Source organism: Tenrec ecaudatus, chromosome 11, assembly GCF_050624435.1.
Source record: "Tenrec ecaudatus isolate mTenEca1 chromosome 11, mTenEca1.hap1, whole genome shotgun sequence".
Lineage (NCBI taxonomy): Eukaryota > Metazoa > Chordata > Mammalia > Afrosoricida > Tenrecidae > Tenrec > Tenrec ecaudatus.
This window is the reverse complement of record NC_134540.1, coordinates 104,290,697-104,316,028: the sequence shown is the minus strand read 5'-3', so window position 1 is coordinate 104,316,028 and position 25,332 is coordinate 104,290,697. Positions and strand designations below refer to the sequence as shown.

The 25,332-nt window shown below is 37.9% G+C and overlaps 1 protein-coding gene across 1 annotated transcript in view; it reads left to right on the top strand.

The window, feature by feature from the left end:
* PCCA (propionyl-CoA carboxylase subunit alpha) overlaps positions 1–25,332 on the top strand; it is a 436,534-nt gene that overhangs the window by 323,051 nt on the left and 88,151 nt on the right. Inside the window, exon 20 of the mRNA XM_075563454.1 lies at positions 23,738–23,836. Coding sequence (XP_075419569.1) covers positions 23,738–23,836 — 99 coding nt within the window. The remainder of the gene's footprint in view (positions 1–23,737; positions 23,837–25,332) is intronic.

Genomic DNA, 25,332 nt, shown 5'->3' with positions numbered 1-25,332 from the left:
AAAAATCATATTGAAAGCATTGTTCTGTTAATGACGTTGCTTGTCCTTTTTTGTGCCAAATTTGGCAGGTAAAATTACCATTTATTCGACTTGCTGGAGCTGGAGAATAGATTGTTGAGGAAAAGTAGCAATTTAAGTAATGACACTAGACAGAATGTGCTACATTATATACATCTCCTATACTTTTAGATATTGACATGTTATTTTTATTTCTCTCTTTAGTAATCTATTTTGTCTTTAACGACTGTATTACTATCAATAGCTTTCATCAGCTACATGCAGTTTGCTTCTCCTGTTAAAATTTTGTTTAATACTATGTTGCTATTAATTGTAATAAACTAAAGGGAAGCACTTTAACCTGAGGATAAGATTGTTGTGTTTTGTCTTGCACTCGTTCTAAAGTATTTCATGCTTTTTGTTATAAATAATTACTTTGAGCAAAAATAGATGAAACATGTATTTTTAGGCAATGTGATGATGCATAATATATTCCAGGGGCCCATGATGTCTTTCAAGTTAAATGTACCTGACTGCTTTTGTTGTATGGGCATTAATTTGTGGTTTGCAAACTGAAAGGAAAGTTAGTTTTAAAAATCTTGTTCTAAAATGGATACATATCCCATTCATAAGATGAATACTTGCTTTATTTTAAAGGGGCCAATTTTGAGTGAAATGCACCAAGTTAGCATTTTAGAAGCTTGGAGGTAAATCTATAAATCACTAAGGTTTTATGGTTTAGCTTAGTCCTACTTACAAAAACTTAAGGGTTTTAAAAATAGGTATTATTGCTGTAATAGTTTACAATAGATAGTCACCAAACCTGTGCCTCCCCCAAAGGGAGAAGCAAATCCTCCATAAAAATTAATTTGCAGAAATCTGTTTTTGGAGTTGTTTTTTTAAAGCCACTTGGTGAATTTGTAACTCGGAAAGACTTCGAGTTGAATGTGCTGAAACTTGTAACCATCAGTCACATCCTTGTGCCCACTAAACTAACTGCAGGCAGGTGCACATGTTACGAAAATCTAACATCGCAATTGACACTAATTGGCATAGTTGTTGGCAGTCTTATCAGAAAGCAAAGGGCTGAATGGTTGAATGGGTTTAGAGAACTTGAATGATAATAAGCATTTTTCTATGCATCTTGAATTACTTGTGTGACCCAGACTTTCAGGAACACTTTATTCTGACCTCATCCTTCAATGAATGGAAACTGTACAAAGCGTAATACGCAGTGTATGTGATTACTGATGGTTTTTCAGGTAACCTTTTATAGCTATCTGCTCTGGTGACTGTATTACCCCCACGCTAGGACTCAAAGAAACCACAGCATATGTGCGGAATCAAAAGGAGATACCTATTACTGAAAATTAAATTGATTTATCTGATTAATTTCTTTCCAAAAGCTTAGTGTCACAGCAGTTTCACGTAAACATAATGAAATTATTCCTGGGATTTGTGGACGAGCTAAGTTTAGGATGCACTGTTGAGTAACCATGGCATGGGTAAGGGATCAGATATGCGGATGAAACAAGACTGGCAATGGACGTGTAATTTTCGAAGTTGAGTCAGAGACGGAGCAGTTTATTAACCTATTCTTTCTACTTCCGGTATATCTGAAAAGATCCATAACAGAAAGGATGTCTTGTTTGTTTTAATATTTACCAGATCCTGTCCCTTCCTGCTGTGCTGCTGTTGCGTGTCCTGGAGCCGATTCTGACTGTAGTTCCTTCCAAGACGCTGTATTATGGTTAGAGTCTTGGCTGACATGTAAGAGCTTGTTTTAGTAAACAAACCGAGAAACCAAATCTATTGCCATCAAAGTTCACTCTAAACTATTCCAACCCAGTAGAGCGGAGTAGAATTGCCCCATAGGGTTTCATAGAATGTAATTGTCATGGTGTGGTGGTTATGTGATCCCCATGATCGGCAGTTCGAAACCAACAGCAGCTCTGCTGGAGAAAGGCTGGGTTTTTTACTCCCATGAAGAGTTGTCGTCTTGGAGACCCACAGGGGACACTATGAGTCAGCATTGACTAGAGGACAACCAGTTTGTTCGTTTGGGGAATCTTCCTGGGAGCAGTTCTTTCTTTGTGAGATACCAGCCTTTCCTTGAGGGGCCAAGTGCCGCCCCTTCCAGGACCTGCTGTCCCCTCCCCTTCCCTTAGCCACTTTTAATCCAAAGTTACCTGTTCAGAGCGAGAAGTAACCTAATAAACCAATCCTCTCATGTGCAAATGGGTTAATTTTCAGGCAGTGTGAATTTTAATAGGAGCTTGTGCCTCCATTTAAAGAACGCCTCTCAGAGTGACTTGCTGAGTGGGGTGGAGGCGGGTGCCTATTCTTACCGCCAAGAGAACATCTCTTGCAGAATTGTCCAGGCATTAATTTCAGGTGCTGTAGGTAATGTCTAGGAGTCGTGGTAGCACAGTGACGGTTAATCACGAGGTCAGCAGTTTGACTCCATCAGACACTCCTCAGGAGAAAGATGGGGCTTTCTATCTCCATGAAGAGTTGGGGTCTGGGAAACTTAGGGGGCAGCTCTACCCTGTCCTACAGGGTGGCGGAGCGTCTGCAACAACTCAGTCCAATCGCAGTGAGGTTTGTTTTTTTTTTAAGGTCATGACTCATGTTAACTTTAGATACTGAAGGTAATAGTGTATTTTTTTTCCAATAGAAATACTTTGCCTCCCAAAGAAAGTGTTTTACTTTAGATCAGTTAGGACCCATTGGGACTGGATTGTGTGTGTCTCCTTACCAGCAGTTTCTATTTACTCAGGTAGGGCTTTGTCTTTGTGATTTCCCCCAAATGCTTTAGAGCTGCCAGTGCTAAAAATAGAGTGAGTTGCTTCCGGGAGTCAAAGGTCCCAGTTTACCAGCAAAGGCCTTTTAGGGAAAGATGTTTGCTAGCGGCCTTGATAAGAAAGAGCTCAAAACAGTCCCTGGAGCTGCGCTTTCTGTTTACTGGTTATTATGTAAATTTTGCATTCTGCTGTTGATTCTTGTCCCCTTGAGATTTCTTATGTTCGAGTACTAGCTACTTTTTGGACTTTGGTCTTAGAAGGGGCTAATAGTAGGTGAAGAGACTTACTGCTTCCTTCTTATTGTGTGCTTTTGGCCTGTTGGGAGAGTGTAATTAATGTGTTAGCTTCTTGGTGCTACATTAACAGATTAATACTGCTAAAATGAAGAAAACTCTCTCTCTCTCTCTCTCTCTCTCTCTCTCTCTCTCTCTCTCTCTCTCATTGAAGAGGCTGGAGGTCGACCTCAGGCCTTGACTCCACAGGGGAAGACGTACTTGCTCTGTCTCCTGTTCTTTCACTTTCTCATCCTTGGTCTCTCCCATGTCGTGGGCTTAATCTGCTCTTTCTCCAACTCAAAAGTCACTTTGAAGAAATAAGATAATAAAGAAAACCTTATGTTGACAGGAGGTTCTCTTAGCTGCCCAGGGCCAGGCAGATCCCTGAGGCATTACAGTTTGGGTTCTAGCCCACCGCAGTCAAGTGATGTCTTCATCAGGTTTTTGTTGTCTCAGTGAATATAAAAGGTATCTCTACACTGGACTGTAGGAACCCTGCTGACATAGTGGTTACGCGTTGGACGACAGTTTCAAGGTTGGCAGTCAAAAAGCACCAGCAGCTCGTCAGGAGAAAGGCGGGCTTTCTATTTCCATAATGAGTTACAGGCTCAGAAACTCAACGAGACAGTTCTCAACTTGATGGCAGTGAGCATACTAGACATACTCTATTAAGTGTGTAACAGCATTGTGGAAAAAAATGGAAGTATTGTGAGAGCTACCCAGATGTGACACAGCAACACAAAATACCACACGCTATTGGGAAAATGGAGTCAATAGACTTGCTTGACATAGAGTTGCCCCAAGCTTCAGTTTATTTGTTTGTTTGTTTTAGAAAGGCAGTATCTGTGGCGCACCATGAAGTGAGGTATACCTGCATAGGTTCCCGTTTAGAACACATTTTGGGGTGGGGCGGGATTGTGGGGGGTACAGAGAGACATATTTTAGTTCATAAGACCTAAATTGATCCTGTTTTTTTATAACATTTTAGATTTTAAATTTTTTTCTAAGGAGCTAAAATAAAAATATACAAAAACAATTTTATTATTTATACATTTTAAACCAATTTGTATCTTTGGGGGTTTCAGGATGGTTGAATAGTTTGTCCATTTTGATTTTTTTTAAACTGTCACTTGTTTTGATTTTTTAACTTCCTGTATGGGAAGAATAGATGTATTTTTCAAGGAACTGCTACTTAGATACCAGTCCTCAAAAAGCGTCAGCCTTGTGGGGAAAGTAAGTGTTGTTAACAAACCCAGGGACAAGGGAACAACAAGTGATCCCAATCGGGGGTGAGGAGGGTGCAGGAGGGTATGGTCAAGGGTAATGTAACCAAGAGGCATTACTGAAACCCAAATGAAGGCTAAGCATGATAGTGAGACAAAAGGAAAGTAAAAGGAAATAGAGGAAATAACTAGGAGGCAAAGGGCATTTATAGAGGTCTAAATACAAGCATGTACATATGTAAATGTACTTATATATGAGGATGTGGAAATATATCTATGTGCATATATTTATAGGTTTAGTATTAAGGTAGCAGATGGATATTGGGCCTCCACTCAAGTACTCCCTCAATGCAAGAATACTTTGTTCTATTAAACTGGCATTCCATAATGCTCACCTTCCTGGCACGATCGCTTAAGACAAAGTGGCTGCATAAGCAGATGTGGTGAAGAAAGCTGGCGGAGCTCAGCTATCAATAGATATAGCGAGTGGGGTCTTTAAGGCTTGATGGTAAACAAGCGGCCATCTAGCTGAGAAGCAACAAAGCCCACATGGAAGGAACACGCCAGCCTGTGTTGAGGAGATGTTGAAGAGGTGTTGAAGAGATCAGGTTTCAGGCATCAAAGAACAAAAAATCAAATCATTGTGAATGACGGGGTGTGCAGAGTGGGGACCCAAGACCCATCCGTAGGCAAATGGACAGCCCCTTACAGAAGGGTCTCAGGGAGGAGAAAAGCCAGTCAGGGTGCGATGTAGCAATGATGAAATATACAACTTTCCTCTAGTTCCTAAATGCTTCCTCCCCACCCCACTATCATGGTCCCAATTCTACCTTACAAATCTAGCTAGACCAGAGGATGTACACTGGTACAGATAAGAACTGGAAACACAGGGAATCCAGGACAGATGATCCCTTCAGGACGGTGCTGAGGGTGGCGATAACAGAAGGGTTGAGGGCAGGTGGGATGGAAATGGGGAACTGATTATAAGGATCTACATATAACCTCCTTCCTTGGGGCTGGACAACAGTAAAGTGGGAGAAGGGAGTGGGTAAGATATGACAAAATAATAATAAATTATCGAGGTACATGGGGAAGGACAGAGCATGGAGGGAGGGGAAAAATGAGGAGCTGATATCAAGGGTTCAAGCAGAAAGCAAATGTCCTGAAAATGATGAGGGCAGCAAATGTACAAATGTGCTTGACACAATGGATGGTTGTATAGATTGTGATAAGAATTGTATGAGCCCCCAAAAAATGATTTAAAAAAAAGCGCCAGCCTTTTTCCAGCTCTAATTTTGGGACACTTACATAAGTATCGTTGTTCATAGTCATCAGAATTAAAAAGAATTACCTAACAGTGTAAATAGAAAATACATATTTTCCTATAAATATGAACGTGCAATGCTCAAAATGATACAGACATTTAAGGAGCAGCTTCAATGTGTTTTGAAATTATATGATTTTGTGCCTGCCCTTTTTGATGTGAGCTGTGTTAAGTATTTCTCAGCAACGAAATGGATGAGTCTCCATGTGGACACCACTGGATGAATTGCACAGGAGCCAAACCATCTAACTCCATGAAAAGAGAGCATGGAGAAGCTCAATAGCCTTAGTCAAGATAAAGCCATGAGGGTGGGCGATGAGGAGGGAGAGTAAAAAGAGGAGCTGATACCAAGGGTTCAAGTAGAACATAAATGTTTAGAAAATAATGATGACTATATGTACAAGTATGCTTGATACAGTTGATGTATGATTTGTTATAAGAGCTGTAAGAACCCCCAATAAAATGATATTTTAAAAAAAGAAAAGATAAAGACAGAGGCTGACAGCAGAACAGACCATCAGTTATTCATGGAGAAGTTCAAGCTGAAGCTGAAAGAAATCGAAGTAAGTCCTTGAGAGTGAAAGTCGGACTTGCAGACATCTTACTTGAGTGTAGAGACCCATCGCAAGCATAGATGCGATTAACTGAAGACCCGAAGAGCTGTGCAGAGACATCCAGAGCATCAGACAAGAAGAACTTCATGGTCATAGGGAAAAAATGAAGGAAAATATTAAGTGAATCTCAGAGAAGACGCTGAAACCAGCGGGGAGCAGGGAAGGAGGGGACAAAATGAGGAACTGATACCAAGGGCTCAAGTAGAAAGCAAATGTTTTGAGAATGATGATGTACAAGTGTACAAATGTGCTTGACACAGTGGATGTATGTATGGATTGTGATAAGAGTTGTATGAGCCCCCAATAAAATTATTTTATTTTAATGGAAGAGATGCTCAGTCACTATACAAAAAATAATTGGTTGACACAGCTGTTGCAGGAGATAGTATATGATGAAGAACTGTTGGTAATAAAAGATGTTCCAGCTTCATGGAAGGCACTGGTAAAAAAAATACGCTCTGTGATCTGGCAGAGGACCAACTGAAATGCTGTAGCAACCAGATTCCATGACGGCAACAATACCTACTCCAAGAAATTTGGAAGACGACTCATTGGCAAACAGACTGGAAGAGATCCACATCTGTGTCCGTTCCAAAGAAAGGCAACTGAACAAGGCAGACATGATCAAACCGGATTATTGATACCACGTGCTAATGGGAGATAATGCAAAAATAACATTGATAAGGCACAGCCAAAAGTTCAAGCCAGATTCAGAAAGGGATGTGAAACAAGTGAGACCATTGCAAATGTCAGCTGGATCTTGGCCACAAACAGAGACTGCCAGATGCATGTGTGCTTGTGCTTAGTGACTACACAGAAGATTCCCACTCTGGGGCCCAGGGCCGATTTTGGGAAGCACCAGAGAATGTTCACTCAAGAACACTTAAAAGTGTTCATACAGAACCTGTATGATTTGGTTGGAGATGAAAATGCAGGTTCATTTGCTCTGTAGTTACACACATCTACCTAGAATTATTCATAGAGACATCACTATCAATCTGATATAATTTACAGTATTATCTGAAGAGAGTGACCTTATCACACCAATCCAAAGGAAACTACTACCATAATTAAACTGTGGGCAAAATAATGTAGGGTTTTCCTAAACCATAAGACTGAAATTGAAGTTGTTACTGATCAATTAATGAGGCGATAATTAAACCGAAAGTAAGTCAACTTGGCTTGTTGGAGATCAGTATCTAAAAGTTTTTTTTAATGATTCACATCCTCTGAGATACATTTAATTACATTTATAACACATGCATATTTAATATAATATTTTGTGACAGGTTGACACATCTTCACCACCATAACATCAAATTCCTCTTGATGTTTTTGTCATCATTACATATATATATGGAAGGGAAGTGAAAGATTTTTTTCCAAGGTGGTAGTGATAAAGAATACATGTGTGAAGAATGGTTTCTTTTCAGAAAACAAGCATTTAATTTTAACTTTGTGGAAAAGTAGAATTTTTAAATTACACACTTTTTCTACAAACTTTTGAGGCCCTTTTCATGTAATTCAATCCAATGTTCTCCTCCCTCTATTTTATATTTAAATTAACTTATAGGAGCAATCACCTCACAATTCTCACAGAATTTTACTCAAACCCAAATGTCAAAAGCAAAAGTATACAATATAATCTAAACCCTAAGATACGGTTCCTATGGTTGCTCTTGGGTGTTACCATTGATTTGGTTCCAAATGAAAGTGATCCTGTGTACAACAGAATGAAACACTGGCTTAAACTTATCAATGTATGCCTGCGGTCATTTTTGCATTATCAGCAAAATGTTGCTAGTGTGTGATATTAATGATATTGCTTCATCACTTCTGTATTGATTGATTGCCTTTTTTGGGAATGGGCATGGACAAGGGTCTCTGGTGGCTATGCTGAACCCATTGTTGCAATCACATCTCATTGAGAGATTTTCTTTTTTCCTGCCGATCCTGTACCCTGCCTGACGCCCTTCTCCCAGGGCTGGACCCTCCTGGTAAAATGAAGACTACTCTAGGGTTAAAGATGGTCTTGATCTTATCTCTAATTACTTCCAAAGCAGAAAAAAAGTTTTAAAATTCTATACCAAACAAATAAACTAATATCCCATTCCCCCAAACAAAAGAATTAATATATCATAGCATTAATTAAATTGGGATCTGTTATTTTTATCATTCATAAAGTACAAACTATGCTTTTAGGTATAAGAAACACATATGCGCACACTTCAAAAATTTTAGAAGATGTCAACCACAAAAAGCACATTGTTTTGTATACCTAAAAAAGTTTTGTAAGTTTTAGGTTATTTGCCTTACATTTATTTCTCAAGTAAAACAAGAGTCCTGAGTGGCACTAATGGTCACGCACTCGAATATCAGTCAGAAAGTTGTTGGTTCAAACCCATTCAGAAGTGCCTCAGAAGACGGGTCTGCTGACCTGCTTCTGAAAGGCCACAGGCCTGAAAACCCTATGCAGTGGCTGTGCTCTGTCCTCATGGGTCACCAAGGGTGGGAGCTGGGCGATCACAAACAACAGGCTTTGTTACACCCTAATAGTTAAGTAAGCAATGTGCAGGTGTTTCTGCAGTCTTTGTGCACTTGAATCATTTTTCAGATATACTATTACAACTTATTAAAGGAGCTGGAAGAAAAAAGTAGAGCTTAAACTAGTGTTTCCTTTCTAAAAGTCGAGTATAACTTGATCAACATATCTGATTTTTCATATCTAGAGTAGAACCTGTTTTATTATAGGAGAATTGAAATGCTTTGTTCTTAGTGATTTTCAGAAATGGAAGCAAGATAGCCAATATAGTGCTATTCCTGATCGACATTTTTAGAAGACATGTATTAAAAAATAGACTTGGGTGATGAAACAAAACTACTGCTGGTAATTCCTCAAATTGCTATTATTTTTGAAAATGCTATTTGTCTAATGGATTTTAGATTCCGCGTGTTGGCTAAGATTAAAAAAATGTTTAGCAGATGGCTGTCACAATAGGAGCTGTAATATTTTAATTGTGTCACGAGGTAACTGAGGAATCATTTTACTTGTTTGGTTTTCTAGGGTAAAGGATGTAAGTAATCTCTCTCAAATGTCAGATTAATGTAGGGTGTGTACTCTGTTTTTCCCTTATGATTACGCAGATAGGAAAATTGAATGTTCCAAACAATTCATGGAAAAGGTTCCACATCAGCATTATTTGTATCCCTAATGCAGTTAATACCCCTAATGAAGTACAAAGTGATAGATTATTAAATGTGGGGAAGTATTTCCTTGAGATAGGAAAGCAATTATGATTTTGAATTGTTTTAAATATCACATTCTCTGTGTAAGTTTTAACTAAATTACCTCTTTCATTAAGCATTTAGTAAATGGAGGATGTAATCAATGAATTTCATGAATTCTGTCCATCATAGCCCTGCCTTGATTAATTCAAATGTAGAAAGTCAGTACATTGAATAAGAACATGATAGTTTTAACTGCATATAGGTGATAGTGAGAGATCTGAGATCCTTACATTAAAAGTTGTAGTACCATATCTCTTTTGGGGGGTTTATAATTTTCACAAAGTTGACACGATCTTCTTTCTTCACCTGTCTTCCCCTGTCTATATTGCCCCATTGTATCTGTTTTGTAAAGAATCAGTTCAGGAGTTAACAAATGGAAATAAATACAGTGATAATTTTAAAATTAATAAACACATTTCTGGTTATGTCAAAAATCCTAGATATTTATAAAAAAATTATATGCACAAACTGTATTTTCTAGGAACTGATTTAATAGTATTGTGAATGTCAAGAGACATTCACTGGCATGAAATGAGACTGAATTTACTGGGCTAATAGAGACTATAGGACCCTCTGAGACTATTGCCCAAACAAGCTCTTTTAACTTGGAACTTAAGTCACTCCCGGACACCTTCCAGCTAAATAATAAATTGGGCCTGTAAAATAAACAACACCATGAGGATTGTGCTCCTTTAAACAGTCAACTATATAGAACTGCTCTACTCCGTGTTTCCCTCAAAGTGAAGATGTGTAGGCAAGGAAGGGCAAGGAGACAGAGTGAATGGAAACAGATCAGGCTGAGTGGACGTGGAGAGTGCTGACATCTTAGAGGAATAGTAACCAGTGTCACAGAACAGTTTGTATGTGAATTGTTGGATGAGAATCTAATCTGCTGTGTAAAATTTCACCTAAAACACAATACAATATCTTTAAAAGAACATAAACATTGTACAATTGTGCTTGACACTATGGTTGTATGTATGGATTGTGATAAGAGCTGTACGAACCCCCAATAAAATGGTTAAAAAATGCATTGAGGCATATACATTAATTTCTATTAATAAAAACAAACAGTATTAAGAGAGGAACAGGAAAGAAGTATTAAATCTAGGGAAAATCACTTGGTGAAAAGAATATGGAGGAAAAACTTGGGTTTGGGGAAAGCAAAGTACAAAACAAAGGTCATAGATATATAGTTACCCCTCAGCCAACATTTCACATTTATGACAATAGTCAAAAAATGTATAGGGCTATTTAGTGCATTAACAATGTACATCTAGCAGTAACGAATGCTAAGGTTTGAGGTGGGACTAGTGCTGTCTCTGATGTTAAGGTTATATGTGAACTTGGCTGGGCCATGAGTCTCAGTGGTTTGGAAGTTATGTAATAATGCAATTTGTATCAGTGTCACTCTTAAGAAATTACACTAACTTGAGATTTTTCTTGTACATGACTTGTTTCTGGCTTAACATCCACACAATTCTTTCTTTAGTCTCAAAGTTCAATAAATGCCATCAGTTCTCAAATTCAAATCTTTATTTTGAAAAATGTTATCCTCCTATATCTTTAGGTTTATATTCACTTGTTTTGCTTTTCTGAAGGAAAAGATTATTGCTTATTCTTTGAATTTTCTTTCTCTCTCTTTTCTATTATTATGCCTGTAAAATTTTTTCTTTCCTTAAATTGGTTTTATATTGTTCATGGTTTCTATTTTGCTTTGTAATATTTCTTGAATCATGTTATCCATGTCCTCTTATTTTAAAAGTTATGTTTATCCTTTTTTTGGTTGCTCCTTAATGTGACCATTATCTAACATTTTTTCTTAATTTTTTCTCAGTTCTATCAATCTGCTTTCTAATTCCTGCTGTTGTTATATAATCTTTCTGTGAATCTTTGTTTTGCTTCTTTGAGCTCTTTTTTTTTAAGTGGGATCGTGTTTCCTACAGTTGACTTTAAAAATTTTTTTCTATCTATTATCATTTCCTGACTTTGAGAATTATTTATCTGAACTCTTCCTGTGTCTCTGTCAGTAATTTTTGTATATTGTATGCAAAGATCCTGCATTGGTTGTTTTGTGATTATTGTTTTGTGTTTTCATAGGGAGTAAGATTCGTTGTAAACATGAGCAAGTGTACCTGACAAATCTGTTACCTCCTTTGACCACAGACTCATTTTCCTCAGTTGGTTTGCCTTAAAAAGCAGGGTTTTTCTGGATGCAGGCTCTCTGCTGCATCCTCAACTCTACTTCTCGTTTTCAGTCACCTTTGGCTAAAGAAGAAGGTAAAAAAAAAACTCTACATGGTAAGAATGCTTGCGTTTTCCCTCCCCCTGACTTTCTGTGGGCAGCAGTGGGCCAGGGAGCTATCTCCTTCCTGTCCTATGACGTAAATTATACCCGCGTTTCATTCATTTGCGGACAGCAGTAGTAAAATAATTGCATGCGCTATTGAGAATGATGGGTTTTCCACCTTGACTTGCTGCGTGAGGTGATAGAGGGGCCATGATGACTTTAAGCATTTGCCTTCACTTGTTTACATTTGCAGGTATGGCTCATAAACATGATTTCAAGTTTTAATTGCTTCCTCGCTTCAGTTACACAGTGAAGTTGCACATTTGTGCACGATACTTGCCAGGTGTACAAGGAAAATGTAATTATTTAAGTAATGTGTCCCACATAATCTTCCTCTTAGTGTTCTCTACTAGTCATAGGGGAAAGTGGAAAGATCCTGGTTTGAACGTGCAGGATCTTACCCTCTTTTCAGGTAAACGGTTTCTTTCAGGCAACGTAGTGTATCAATTGTTTCACCTTATTATCTGATACATGTGATGATTTCTCACCACCTTGTAAATGCCAAGACCTAAGTGCTGTGCTTTACAAGGAGCCAGCAGCCTTCCTAGTCTGTGACCTGGAGATAGAACGATAGACCAGATGTTTAAGATTACGGGATACCTGTCAGCATCTTTTCAACCATCTCTCCTCACTGCAATCCCCAAACCCTGTTCCCAAGGATAAAAATGAAAGAGGAAATATTGAGGATCCCAGTCACTGAATTCTTCATCTTCTCTGACTTTCTTTCATATAATCCACAGGCACCTAGAAGGGCCTTGAATCTTTTTTAAAAAATCTTTCTGCCTATAAGAAATTTTCTTTCCCTCTTTCTCCTAAGGTTTACGTCTACCTCCACAGCTCCTAGGGAGAGCAATCAGTTACTTTTTGTGGGAAGGGGAATTAAAAAGTAGTTCAAAAGTCCTATTAGCATTGTTTGGGATATTTTATCCCTTTGTCTTTATTTTGATAAAGTCACATTTATTGAGGTTTCATTTACCTCACATGCTCGAGTATACGCTGACCCGAATATCAGCTGAGACACCCAATTTTACCACAAAAACTGCATTAAAAATGTGCTTAAAAACTCTGCTTATATTCTGGTATATATGGTATATGCAGTAAAATATATGTTTTTTATTGACCATTTTATTGGGGGGGGGGGGCTCTTACAAATCCTATGACAGTCCATCATTCAGTTATGTTAAGCACATTTGTATGTATGTTGCCATCAACGTTTCCAAAACATTTTCTTTCTACTTGAGCTCTTGGTATCAGCTCCTCGTTTTTCAACTCACCTCCCCAATTCTCCCCCCCTTATGAATTCTTGATCAATTTTAATTGTTGTTATTTCGTATCTTACACCATCCGTTGTCTCCCTTTACCCACATATCTGTTACTCGAAAACATACCCTTTTGAAGTATACTATCTGATAGATTTCCTCTTCTGAATCTGATCTGAATCTCGGTAGCTCCCAGGCAAAGTGGTGCTGCAACCACTGCTGAATGATCTTTAGCAAAATTTTACTTGCCTGTGAAGCCAATGATATTGTCGAGTGATTTGCACATTCTATTGGGTCACCTTTCTTTGAAATAGTTACAAATATAAATCTCTTCTAGTCAGTTGGCCGAGTAGCTGTCTTCTAAATTTCTTGGCCTAGATGAGTGAGTACTTCTAGTGCTTCATCACTTTAGTTGAGACATTTTAATTGGTATTCTATCAATTCCCAGAGCCTTGTTTTTGCTAATGCCTTCAGTGTAGCTTAGACTTCTTCCTCTAGTAACATTGGTTCTTGATCATATGCTACGTCTTGAAATGGTTGAATATTGACTAGTTCTTTTTGGTATACTACTTCTGCGTGTTTTTTCCATTTCTTTTGTTGCTTCCTGCATTGTTCAGTATTTTCCCCTAGAATCTGTTAATATTGCAACTCGGGGTTTGCCTTTTTTCTCCAGTTCTTTCCGTTTCAGATATGCTAAGCATGTTCTTTCCTTTCACTTTTCTACCTCTAGCTCTTTTCACATTTCATTGCATTGCTTTAACTTGTCTTCCTGAGCTGCCCTTTGACGTTTCCTGTTCAGCTTTTGACTTCATCATTTCTTCCATATGCCTCAGCTACTCTGCAATTAAGAACAAGTGTCAGGCTCTTTTGACAGCAACTTTTATTTTTAATTTCTTTTCTATTTTTGAATGACTTATTCTCTTTATGTTTAATGTTCTTGATATCATTTCACAGTTTACCAGGTCTTGTCTTCTTTCATTAGTTTTCTATGAGTCAAATCTCTTCTTGAGATGTTCTTAACCCTATAACACCGAGCGTAATGTTTTGTAACATTTAATATATTAATATACACATTGATATGTGTATATCATAATATAGTAATCGTATATACATTAATATATTATGCTCATGCATATCAATATATTTAATATACATATTGATAACTATTAAAGTAAAGAATAAAAACAAAACATTTTCCCTGAAATTAAAAATTCAGGCATTATAGGGTTAAAATTCGGGCAGAATATACATAAGGCTGTATTTTGGGTCTCATGGACTTGTTTTAATTTTCTTCAGTTTCAACTAAAACATACAGATGAGCAATTGATAAATCTGTTCCACACTCAGCCCTAGGCCTGGTTTTAGCTGCTGATATTGAGCTTCTCCACGATGTCTTCCCACAGATGTTGTCAATTTGATTTCTGTATAATCCATTTGTAGAAATTGACATGGTCTTCTCCAGCTGGAATTTCATATGCCCTTTCATTCAGATGGATCCTGGCCCAAAGCAGAAGATACCAGTAATACTGTGTTTTATTGACTATGCAAAAACATTCAGCTGTGTGGTCCATCACAAACTATGGGTAACTTTGAGATGAATGGGAATTCCAGAACCCTTCACCCTGCTTCTGTATAACCTGTCCATGAGGCAGTTTTGTGAACTGAACAAGGGAATACTGTGTGATTTAAAACCAAGAAATGTACGTGCCAGGATTGTGTCTTTTCATCATACTTATTCAATATGTATACTGAGTAAATCAGAGAAGCAGGATTATATGAAGAAGAATTTGGCATCAAGATTGTAGGAAGGCTTATTAGCAACCTGCAATGTGCAGATGGCACAACCTTGCTTGCTGCAAGTGAGGAGGACTTGAAGCACTTGCTGATGACGATCAAGGACGGCAGCCTTCAGTGTAGATGACAACTCAGTGTAAACAAATCCCACATCCTCTCAACTGGACCATTAGGTCACATCACGATAAATGGAGACGAGATTGAAGTTGCCAAGCAGCTCACCTTGCTTGGTTCCACATTCAGTGCACATGGAAGCAGCAGTCAAGAGATTGGGACCCGGCAGTGTTTTCCTCTGTTGTATACAGAGTCACTGGGAGTCAGAGCTGACTTGAAACAAACAAACAAATGAGCCACCCAGAACTTTCTTTTTGCCTTTTATGCATCCAATCTCTCCCGCTTCACCCCCGAGGAGCCTTAGAACCACTCTGAGTTAGACACTGGGTAGTTAACCATGCCAGCAGTTCAAATCCACCAGCTTCTCCTCACAGGAAGATGAAGTGGTCTGCTCCACCAACATTTACAGTTGGATACCCTAAAGAGGGTTGTGATGAGTCAGAATTGCATTGATGACACGGGAGTTTTGCTGTTGTTGTTGTTGTTTTCCGGTTTTCACCATTAGCCCCTAGTAACTACTGGAATGCTAGCCTCTTTGATTATAAATTAAACTATGCCCTATATATTCATGTCTTGGAACTAGTTCATCTAGGGCACTGCTTTTAGATGCTAATGGCTGATTCATTTTCCATTGTAAGGACTTATCATGATTTTTATTATCAGTTTATCAGACGTTTGAATTGTTTTCAGTTTGGGGCTAAACATTTTTGCTGTGTGTATTATAAATAAGCCATGGTTAACACTCATAGAATGGTGTGTGTGTGGACATATCCTTTCACTTATTAGGGGTTTACTAAAGTAGGTCTACTATTTTGCATTCCTTTCAATGATTTATGAAAGCTCTGTTCTTGTCAGCACGCAGTGTTATCCCTCCTTTTAATTTAAGCCATTCAAATAGGTGTGTGGTGCTACCTCACTTTGATTTTTAATGTCCTTTTCTTATTGATTAGTCATTTGGAACTTCTTATTATGGGCTTAGCCACCTTCTTTAATGAAGTATCTGTCCAGATCATTTGCCACGTTTAGAAATTGGCATATAACAATTCTTTGTATATTCTGGACACAAGTTCTTTATCAGATACACATATTTCAAATACCCCAATATGTGACTTGTTTTTGTTTCTCATATTTTAAATAGTGTCTTTCAGGTAGCAGCGGTTTATAATCTTTATGAAGTCTGATTTTTTTCTAGTAAGATATGTACTTTTTTTTAAAGGTCATTTACTTTTTATAGTCTACTTAAGAATCTCTGCCTTAGCCAAAGTCACAAACATTTTCTCTCTTCTTCTTCTTTTTTTTTTTTACATTTTATTAGGGGCTCATACAACTCTTATCACAGTCCATACATATACATACATCAATTGTATAAAGCACATCCATACAATCCCTGCCCCAATCATTCTCAAGGCATTTGCTCTCCACTTAAGCCCTTTGCTATTCTTATTATTTTTTAGAAGCTTAATAGTTCTAATAATTTTACCTTGGTTTTAAGGTTAGGTGACATAAAAGCCAAACTTTATTTTACTTTTTAAAATGGCTTGTCAGTTGTTTCATTGCCATTTGTTGACATTACTGTTCTTTCTCCAGTAAATTACCTTGGCATTTAAAAAAAACAAGTGAACACACACATTGAAGAATCTTTCTGAACGATCTATTTTGGTCCATTGTTATATACGTCTATTCTTAGACCAGTGTCGTGATCACTGTAGCTTTATGCTAAGTCTTGAAGTCAGGTGGTGCTACGTCTCCAGATTAATGCTCTAAGAAGGTCTCCTTCTTCTATATTCTGTGCTCTTCCATGTAAATTTTAAGACAAGCTTCTTAATTTCATCACTAAAAGCCTGCTGTGCTTTTGATTTTCATTACATAGACAATTTAGATCAATTTTGGAGAGAGTGTACATCTTAATAATAATATTTCTAATTCATATACGTAGGAATATATTTCTTCATTTATTTAGGTCTTTAATTTCTCTCACCAAAAGTACTACTTAAAAAAGAAAAGTGCTACTCATTTTTAAAGAGGTGAATTTATTATTTTTATAACAGTTTTATTGACATAGTTTACACAATCCAATATGTGTAATAGTTATATTTACATACAATTCCATTCTTCAATCCCATCATAAAAGAATATTTTGTCATTTGATTTTCATTAGTTACTGGTTTGTGTGTGTATTTTATTAAAGGGAATGTTTGCTGTCATTTTTTTCTCTTTCAAGAGGAGATTTATTTATTTATTTAAATGGTTTTATTAGGGGCTCATACAACTCTTATCACAGTCCATACATACATCAGTGGTATAAAGCACATCTGTAAATTCATTGCCCTCATCATTTTCAAAACATTTGCTCTCCACAGAAGCCCTTGGCATCAGCTCCTCATTTTTCCCCTCCCCCTCACGAGCCCTTGATAATTTATAAGTTATTATTTTGTCATATCTTGCCCTGTCCCACATCTCCCTTCACCCCTTTTTCTGTTGTCCGTCCCTCAGGGAGGAGGTCACATGTAGATCCTTGTTATCGGTTCCCTCTTTCCAACCCACTCACCTACCCTCCCAGTATCGCCCCTCATACCCCTAGTCCTGAAGGTATCATCTGCCCTGGATTCCCTGTGCCTCCAGCTCCTATCTGCACCAGTGTACATCCTCTGGTCTAACCAGACTTGCAAGGTAGAATTCGGATCATGATAGTGGGGCGGGGGGTGGGGGTTGGGAGGAAGCATTTAGGAACTAGAGGAAAGTTGTATTGTTCATTGTTGCTACATCGCGCATTCTTGCTGTCTTTAAGCTTTTTTTGGTCTATGACTAAACTTGCATTTTTTATTACTTAATGTTTCAGTATTCAATTTGCATGTTTCCCCCTAGATTTAAAAAAATAATGAAAACATTGCTCAAAGAATAATGTAAACATTATTACTGACCATGAATTAGAGTTTAGAAACAGACTAAAAAGGGCTAAAATGTTCAATGGAAGAAATAAAGTTGTTTTTAGTGAGTTAGTATAATCTCATAATTCTATAAGTAATTGGATTTAATATTATTTATAGTCATAAACCCAGGGAGGCATCATAGAACAAATCCAGTCTTGAAATGGAAGCCCTATCTATTCACACTGATTTAGCATTTTTAAGTCTTGAATATTACATTTATAAATTTGCCTTAAAAAACATAAGCAACCATTGTGAAAGGCAAGTTTTATTCTTGTATTTTAATCGTTTCCTTCTTTTTTAAGCCAGTTTCATTGCAATATAGTTCTGATAAGGTACAGTTCACCCATTTAAAATGAACAATTTAGTACTTTTTAATATATTCACTGAATTGTATAGCAGTCACCACAGTAAATTTTAAAACGTTTTTATTACCCCAAAAATAAAAATTTTAAAAGCTACCTTTATCTTAATTGTAGGCCTCCAAGCCCCCATGCTCCCTAGCTCTAGGCATCTACTGATCTGCTTTGGGCTCTAGGTGGACTTTTGCATTCACAGAATACAATGATCGTGTAACACAGTGGTTCTCAGCCTTCCTCATGCCGCGACCCATTAGTACGGTTCCTCATGTGGTGGTGACCGCCCCCCAACCGTAACATTATTTTTGTTGCTACTTCATCACTGTAATGTTGCTACTGTTATGAATCGAGTGACCCCGGTGAAGGGGTCGTTTGACCCCCAAAGGGACGACCCACAGGGTGAGAACCGCTGGTATAACGAGTGATAGTCATGTAACAAAACATGTGATCCTGTCTGACTTCTTTTAGTTAAATAAATTCTGAAGGTTTATTCTTGTTATAGCATATATCTTTGTATCATTCCTTTTGATGGCCAACTAGTTTTCTTTTGTATGGCTATACCACATTTTGTCAGGTGATGGATGTGTGGCCTGTTTTCACCGTTACGGAGCTTGGTGACTAATGCTCCTCTCAACATTCATGTGCACGTTTCTATGTACAGTTTTTATTTCGCTTGGGGATGTACCTAGCAGTGGAACTGTTGGGTCATATGGGAAACTACACTTTCCAGAGAGGCTGTCCATTCCAGCCCTAAAGTATGAGGGTTCTAAATTCTCTACATCCTCAGCAACATCTGCCATCCCAGTGGGTGTGAGTGACTCATCTCATGGTTATGATTTGTGCTATTTGCATCATTCTCCTGACATTTTTAAAAGAGACCTTTGATTTTTTAAAATTTAAATTTATTCACTTTTTCAATTCCTTCCAAGGAGAATTTGAAGCTACCTTGAGAACACATAGTGTATAAATAAAATCGTAAACTGGAAATAGAGCATCTATATTGAGAATTGAATGCAGCAAATTTACATGAACTTTATTTGATGAGATTGAATTCTCACAGGTTTTACAAGTTTAGTTCCTTCTCTGTTATCACAGAAGTAGATTAGAGTCTTCATGAATTCCTCCTCTGATAGGGCTAGATGGCAGTAGTAGCTTGCATTCTGTCATTCCTGTTGATTTCATATGTTGAGTTTAAATTTTAAATTATTTTTTAAAAATGTTTTATTAGGGGCTTATACAACTCTTATCACAATCCATACATACATCAATTGTATAAAGCACATCTGTACATTCTTTGCCCTAATCATTTTCAAAGCATTTGCTCTCCACTTAAGCCCTTTGCGTCAAGTCCTCTTTTTTCCCCCTCCCTCGCCGCTCCCTCCTCCCTCATGAGCCCTTGATAATTTATAAATCATTATTTTGTTATATCCTGCCCTGTCCGACGTCTCCCTTCACCCACTTTTCTGTTGTCTGTCCCCCAGGGAGGAGGTCACATGTAGATCCTTGTAATCGGTTCCCTCTTTCCAACCCACTCTCCCTCTACCCTCCCAGTATTGCCCCTCACACCCCTGATCCTGAAGGTATCATCCACCCTGGATTCTCTGTGCCTCCAGCTTCTGTCTGCACCAGTGTACAACCTCTGCTCTATCCAGACTTGAAAGGTAGAATTCGGATCATGATAGTAGGGGGGGGTGTTAAATTATTGATAAACCATCTGGAGGAGAAAACCATGGGACTGATTGTTCCAGGAGGACATGGAAGAGAGGGAGGTGGGGGAAAGGAAGTGATGTTAACAATCCCAGGGCCAATGGAACAACAAGTGATCCAAAATTGCTGGTGAGGAGGGAGTAAGAGGCCTGGAAGGGCTTGATCAAGGGCAATGTAACTGAGAGGAATTACTGAAACCCAAATGAAGGCTGAGCATGATAGTGAGACAAGAGGAAAGTAAAAGGAAATAGAGGAAAGAACTAGGAGGCAAATGGGCATTTAGAGAGGTCTAAATACAGGAATGTACATATGTAAATATATATAATGATAAGTAAATAGATCTATAAATACATACATGTATTTATAGGTTTAGTATTAAGGTAGCAGATGGACATTAGGCCTGCACTCAAGTACTCCTTCAATGCAAGAATACTTGGTATTTGTTAAACTGGCATGCATGATACTCACCTTCCCAACATGATCCCTGAAGACAAAGCCAGTGCATAAGCAAAAGTAGTGACGAAAGCTGATGGTGCCCAGGTATCAAAAGATATAGCATCTGGGTCTTACAGGCTTAAAGATAAACAAGCAGCCCTCTAGCTCAGAAGCAAAAAAGCCCACATGGAAGAAGCACAGCCTGTGTGATCACAAGGTGTCAAAGGGATCAGTTATCAGGCATCATCAGAACAAAAAATCATATCATTGTGAATGAGAGGGAATGCGGAGTGGGGACCCAAAGCCCATCTGTAGGCAACTGGACATCTCCTTACACAAGGGTTGCAGAGAGGAGACCAGCCAGCCATGGTGCAGTATAGCAACGATGAAACATACAACGTTCCTCTAGTTCTTTAATGCTTCCTCCCGACCACTGTCATGATCCCAATTCTACCTTAAAAATCCAGCTAGACCAGAGGATGTACACTGGTCCAGATAGGAACTGGAAACACAGGGAATCCAGGACAGATGATCCCTTCAGGACCAGTGCTGAGAGTGGTGATACCGGAGGTTGGAGGGAAGGTTGGGGAGAAAAGGGGAACCGATTATAAGGATCTACATATAACCTCCTCTCTGGGGAATGGACAACAGAAAAGTGGGTGAAGGGAGATGGCGGACAGTATAAAGACATGACAAAATAATAATAGTTTATGAATTATCAAGGTCTCATGAGGGAAAGGGGGTGGGGTGGGAGGGCAACAAATGAGGAACTGATACCGAGGGCTCAAGTAGAAAGCAAATGTTTTTAGAATGATAATGGCAACAAATGTACAAATTTGCTTGACACAGTGAATGGATATATGGACTGTGTTAAGAGTTGTACGAACCCCAAATAAAATGATTTTAAAAATTTGAAATTATTATGTCATTATAAGCTTGAATGATCATCTGTTAATAAATGGAACAAAAAATTAAAAACTGATCATTGAGGTTTTTTATTTTTTTAACCTTTTAATTTAAATGCAGTTTTCATACCTCAATCTGCTTAACTTCAAGGTTAATATTGTGAGTTTATACTGTTTTTTAGCATATAGGAATATTTAATTTGGGGATGGTCATTTTTAAGTATATTTGTAGTGCCATAATCAAAACTGTTTTCTTTCTGTTTCTTAGATTTTTACTGTCCAGTGTTTCAATAGTTAATAATTTATGTGGGTCTAATACTTCATAAATTGATCTTCTTTTATAACTATTTGGTCTTATTTTACAACTGTTAAGAATAATACAATCATTAGAGGCAGGAAGAAAGTAGAAAACTATTCAAGACCTATGATGAAAAGATTATTAGTAGAGATTTTCATATGCTAGCTTACTTGATCGTAACAGCAGCCTAATAGATTTTTTTAACCTTTACTATAGTTTGACACTGAAGGTAAGAGAGGTTAAATAATTCTAGCTCAGTCAATTTAGTAATCTACAATGTCAAATGAGATCCCAGTCAGTGTGGTTCCAGTCTTCTTCCTTATAACTGAACTCATTTCCTAGGTGCTGCAAGCAGCTCACTCAGTCAGCTATCAGGGTTTTTTTCTTGGGGTTGGGGGTGGCATCGAGCCCACCCAGAGGTATCTCAGAAGTAAGGGTTGGCAATTTGCTTCCCCAAATCAGCCATCGGAAACCCTGTTCTGACATACATAGACTCACCATGGGTCCAAGTTAATCTCTAGCAATTTGCTGGTTAATTGTTAAATAATTGCCATGTATATAGGGAATCTGGAAATGGAGAAACAAGAATGAATGCATAATATATGTCCTGCTGATATTTATTGCACAGTCAATATCCATCTTTGTTTCCAAACTTTTGGGTCATACTATAGAGTTTAATATGTACATATAAATTAATATGTATTCAAATGTACATTCACTTCAAATACACACACTTCTAACCATTATAAGTCTATATATTTTGTTTTAGGAACCCTGGTAAGGTAGTTCAGTATTGGGCTGTTAACCACAAGGTCAGCAGTTCAAATCCACCAACTGCTCCGTGGGGAAAAAGATGAACCTTTATGCTCTTGTAAAGAGTTTCAGTCTTGGAAACCCACTGGGACAGTTCTGTCCTGTCCCATTGGGTAGCTGTTAGTCACAATCGACTTGATGGCGGGGAACTTTTTCTCCTATATTTTGTTTTAATAGATTAATGTCTTTTGTAAGAATTAAATGATAATGGTTGAATTCTTAGGAATTTCATTGTTTAAATGTTTGAGCAAACTTTTAAGTATCCTTTTGTCAGTTTGTGTATTGTAGAATTAAATAATAATGTCATTTTTTTCTTGCCTCTCAAAGTGAGTATAAAGCAGTCATCTGTATAACTTTTTATTATTTTTAATTAGCTTTTAATTTTTTGTTTTAATTTTTATTGTTTTTATTCAAAGCCAGTTTATTGGGAGCTAGTAGAGATGTCATATAATTCCAGCCACATCAAGAAGTGCAATTGCTTAAAATAAATTTCAAAACCTCTCTCTCTTCTGTAACAGCTTGATAACAGGCCCCTTTTCCCTCCCTGACGCTGGCCCTCAGGGGACCCTTATTCTACTTGTGGCCTCAATAATTTTTTTTGTTTAATTTCATATTATTTATTTGAAAGCTAAGGGTTTTTGTTTTGTTTTTAAATAATATCTTTGTCTTAAAGTATTGTGGTTTTTCCATGGGTGATGACTTCACGAGAGTAGTCATTTATGATGGACAGAAGTATGACAGAACTTTTCAAAGTTTGAGCAGACTTTCGGTCGTCACGACTAAAGAATTTTGCTTAATTAAAGCTCTCTGTTTAATTAAGATAGCAGTGCACAGTCCATCGTTAAAATGAACCCAGAGAAAGTTCTTCTTTGGTCCTTGGAGAGGACGTCAGATGCACGCCCTGTTGTGTGGGTTGCACAGTGTCACCAGAATTTATATGCGTTGCTTGTCTAATTGCATTAAATGCAGCATGTCCAGATAGGCTCAGAGTTAGAAGGCTGTTTGTTCCTTCCTGAAAGTTCCTTGAAACCTCAGTAACCAGAGGCAGCTGTTCACAGGTCTCTCACCTCTCCCCAGAGATGGCTCAGGAGACTGTTGTTGGACCCTGTCTTTCATGGCGGGAGCAGTAAACATGACAGGTTGTTTGGGAGCCATCTGTTTAATATGGCTGTTGCTTTGTCTGCAGCAATGAACTTGAGATCCATTTTCTGTCTTTCTTTGTGGTAACAGTTTTATTTGGTGTCACCACAGGTGGAAGTTGATGGGTCGAAACTAAATGTGACCAGTACCTGGAACCTGGCTTCACCCTTACTGTCTGTCAGTGTTGACGGCACTCAGAGGATTATTCAGGTAAATGGTCAGATGTTTTCCTTATTAGGATGGTTTGCATAAAGTTCCACATCCGTACCAGGTCCAAGGTACTCACGACTGACAAATAATTGTGGGGCAGAGCTGTATCTTGTTCAATGTATACTTTTTATAGTGGAAACATTTTTCTATGTTAGAGAATCTTACATTTTCCGAGTCTGAGGAAATAAGTTTTTTCTTTCTTCAGCCAATCCAGGTAGTTTAGTGTATAATATTGGTAAATAAGGCATGCTGCTTGTTTTTCTAAAAAACATTGGCCAAGTAGCAGTTTGCTGCGGCATAATAAGCTTTGAGTTTTTATTCTCACCCGCCTTGCTGTGCATTTGTGGAGGCATCTAGGTCAGCAAAGACACCTGTCATTCAGGTTGACACATTGATGCTTCCCTCCAATATAAAATTTCTTCAATTGAGGCGATGCCTTGAAGTCCAGAGTTGGTAGAAGGTTGTTTAGAAGTAGGGACTTTAATTTTAAAGTGGAAAGCTATGACCAGAGGTCCTGCCCAAATCCCTCTACCTCACCTCAGAGCTAGGGTTTAGGGTGTCAGGATAAAAATTAAATAAAAATCCCATGGAGTATGTGGCTATCACATGCCAGTGAGAATCACAGCATCCCACAGCATGAATACCTACTAGGGCTTTTTATTTTAACAGTATTGGCTTTGGGAAAGCAAGAAAATCACTGATAAAAACTATTCTTTATCAGATTCACAGACCTCTGTTTTAGACTTTGGGGCAGAAAATTCCAGTAGCTCCCAGTAAAAATTTGAGTAAACTGATTTTCAAGTCTGATTAAATTGATACATTGTCTCAAGGGCCTTAAGAAACCTTGAACTCTCCGTAATGCACTCTGTATTCTCACATTAGTTTTGTGGTAGTCCCCAGGATAGCTGTGCTCACAGTCCTAGTCACTCTTGTATTTCAAGTGTCCCATCTTCATTTTATATATATATATATATATATATATATATATATATATATATATATATATACATATATATCTAAAACCATAAATTACGTAGATACAGTCCTTTGAGACCCGGAAAAGAAAAATCCCTATATAATTTCACATTACTTACTGATTATTCGTATTGCTAAGTTATTTTTGGTATTGTTGTTGTTATTATTATATCAGGAGTCCTGGTACTCTAATAACTAGATTCTTGGTAACTAACTGAAAACTCAGTGGGTTGACCTAGCAGTCACAATGTGGGAGCAAGATGTGACAGCCCCTGCCACTAACAATGTGTAGTCTGGGGAACCCCATGGGACACAAGTGCTCTGCTCTGTAAGGTCACTATGAGTCAGAATTCACTGGCTGGCAGTGAGTAGAATTATTATATCTTCAAAAATATGGCTTTGCTATACTTGTCTATAGTAATAAACTGTACTCTTCACTGACTTTGCTATTGTTGAGCCATTCATGGGTTTTGACCAGGGAACATAAGATGACCTCTCTGGTAAGAAAGGAAAAAAAAAAG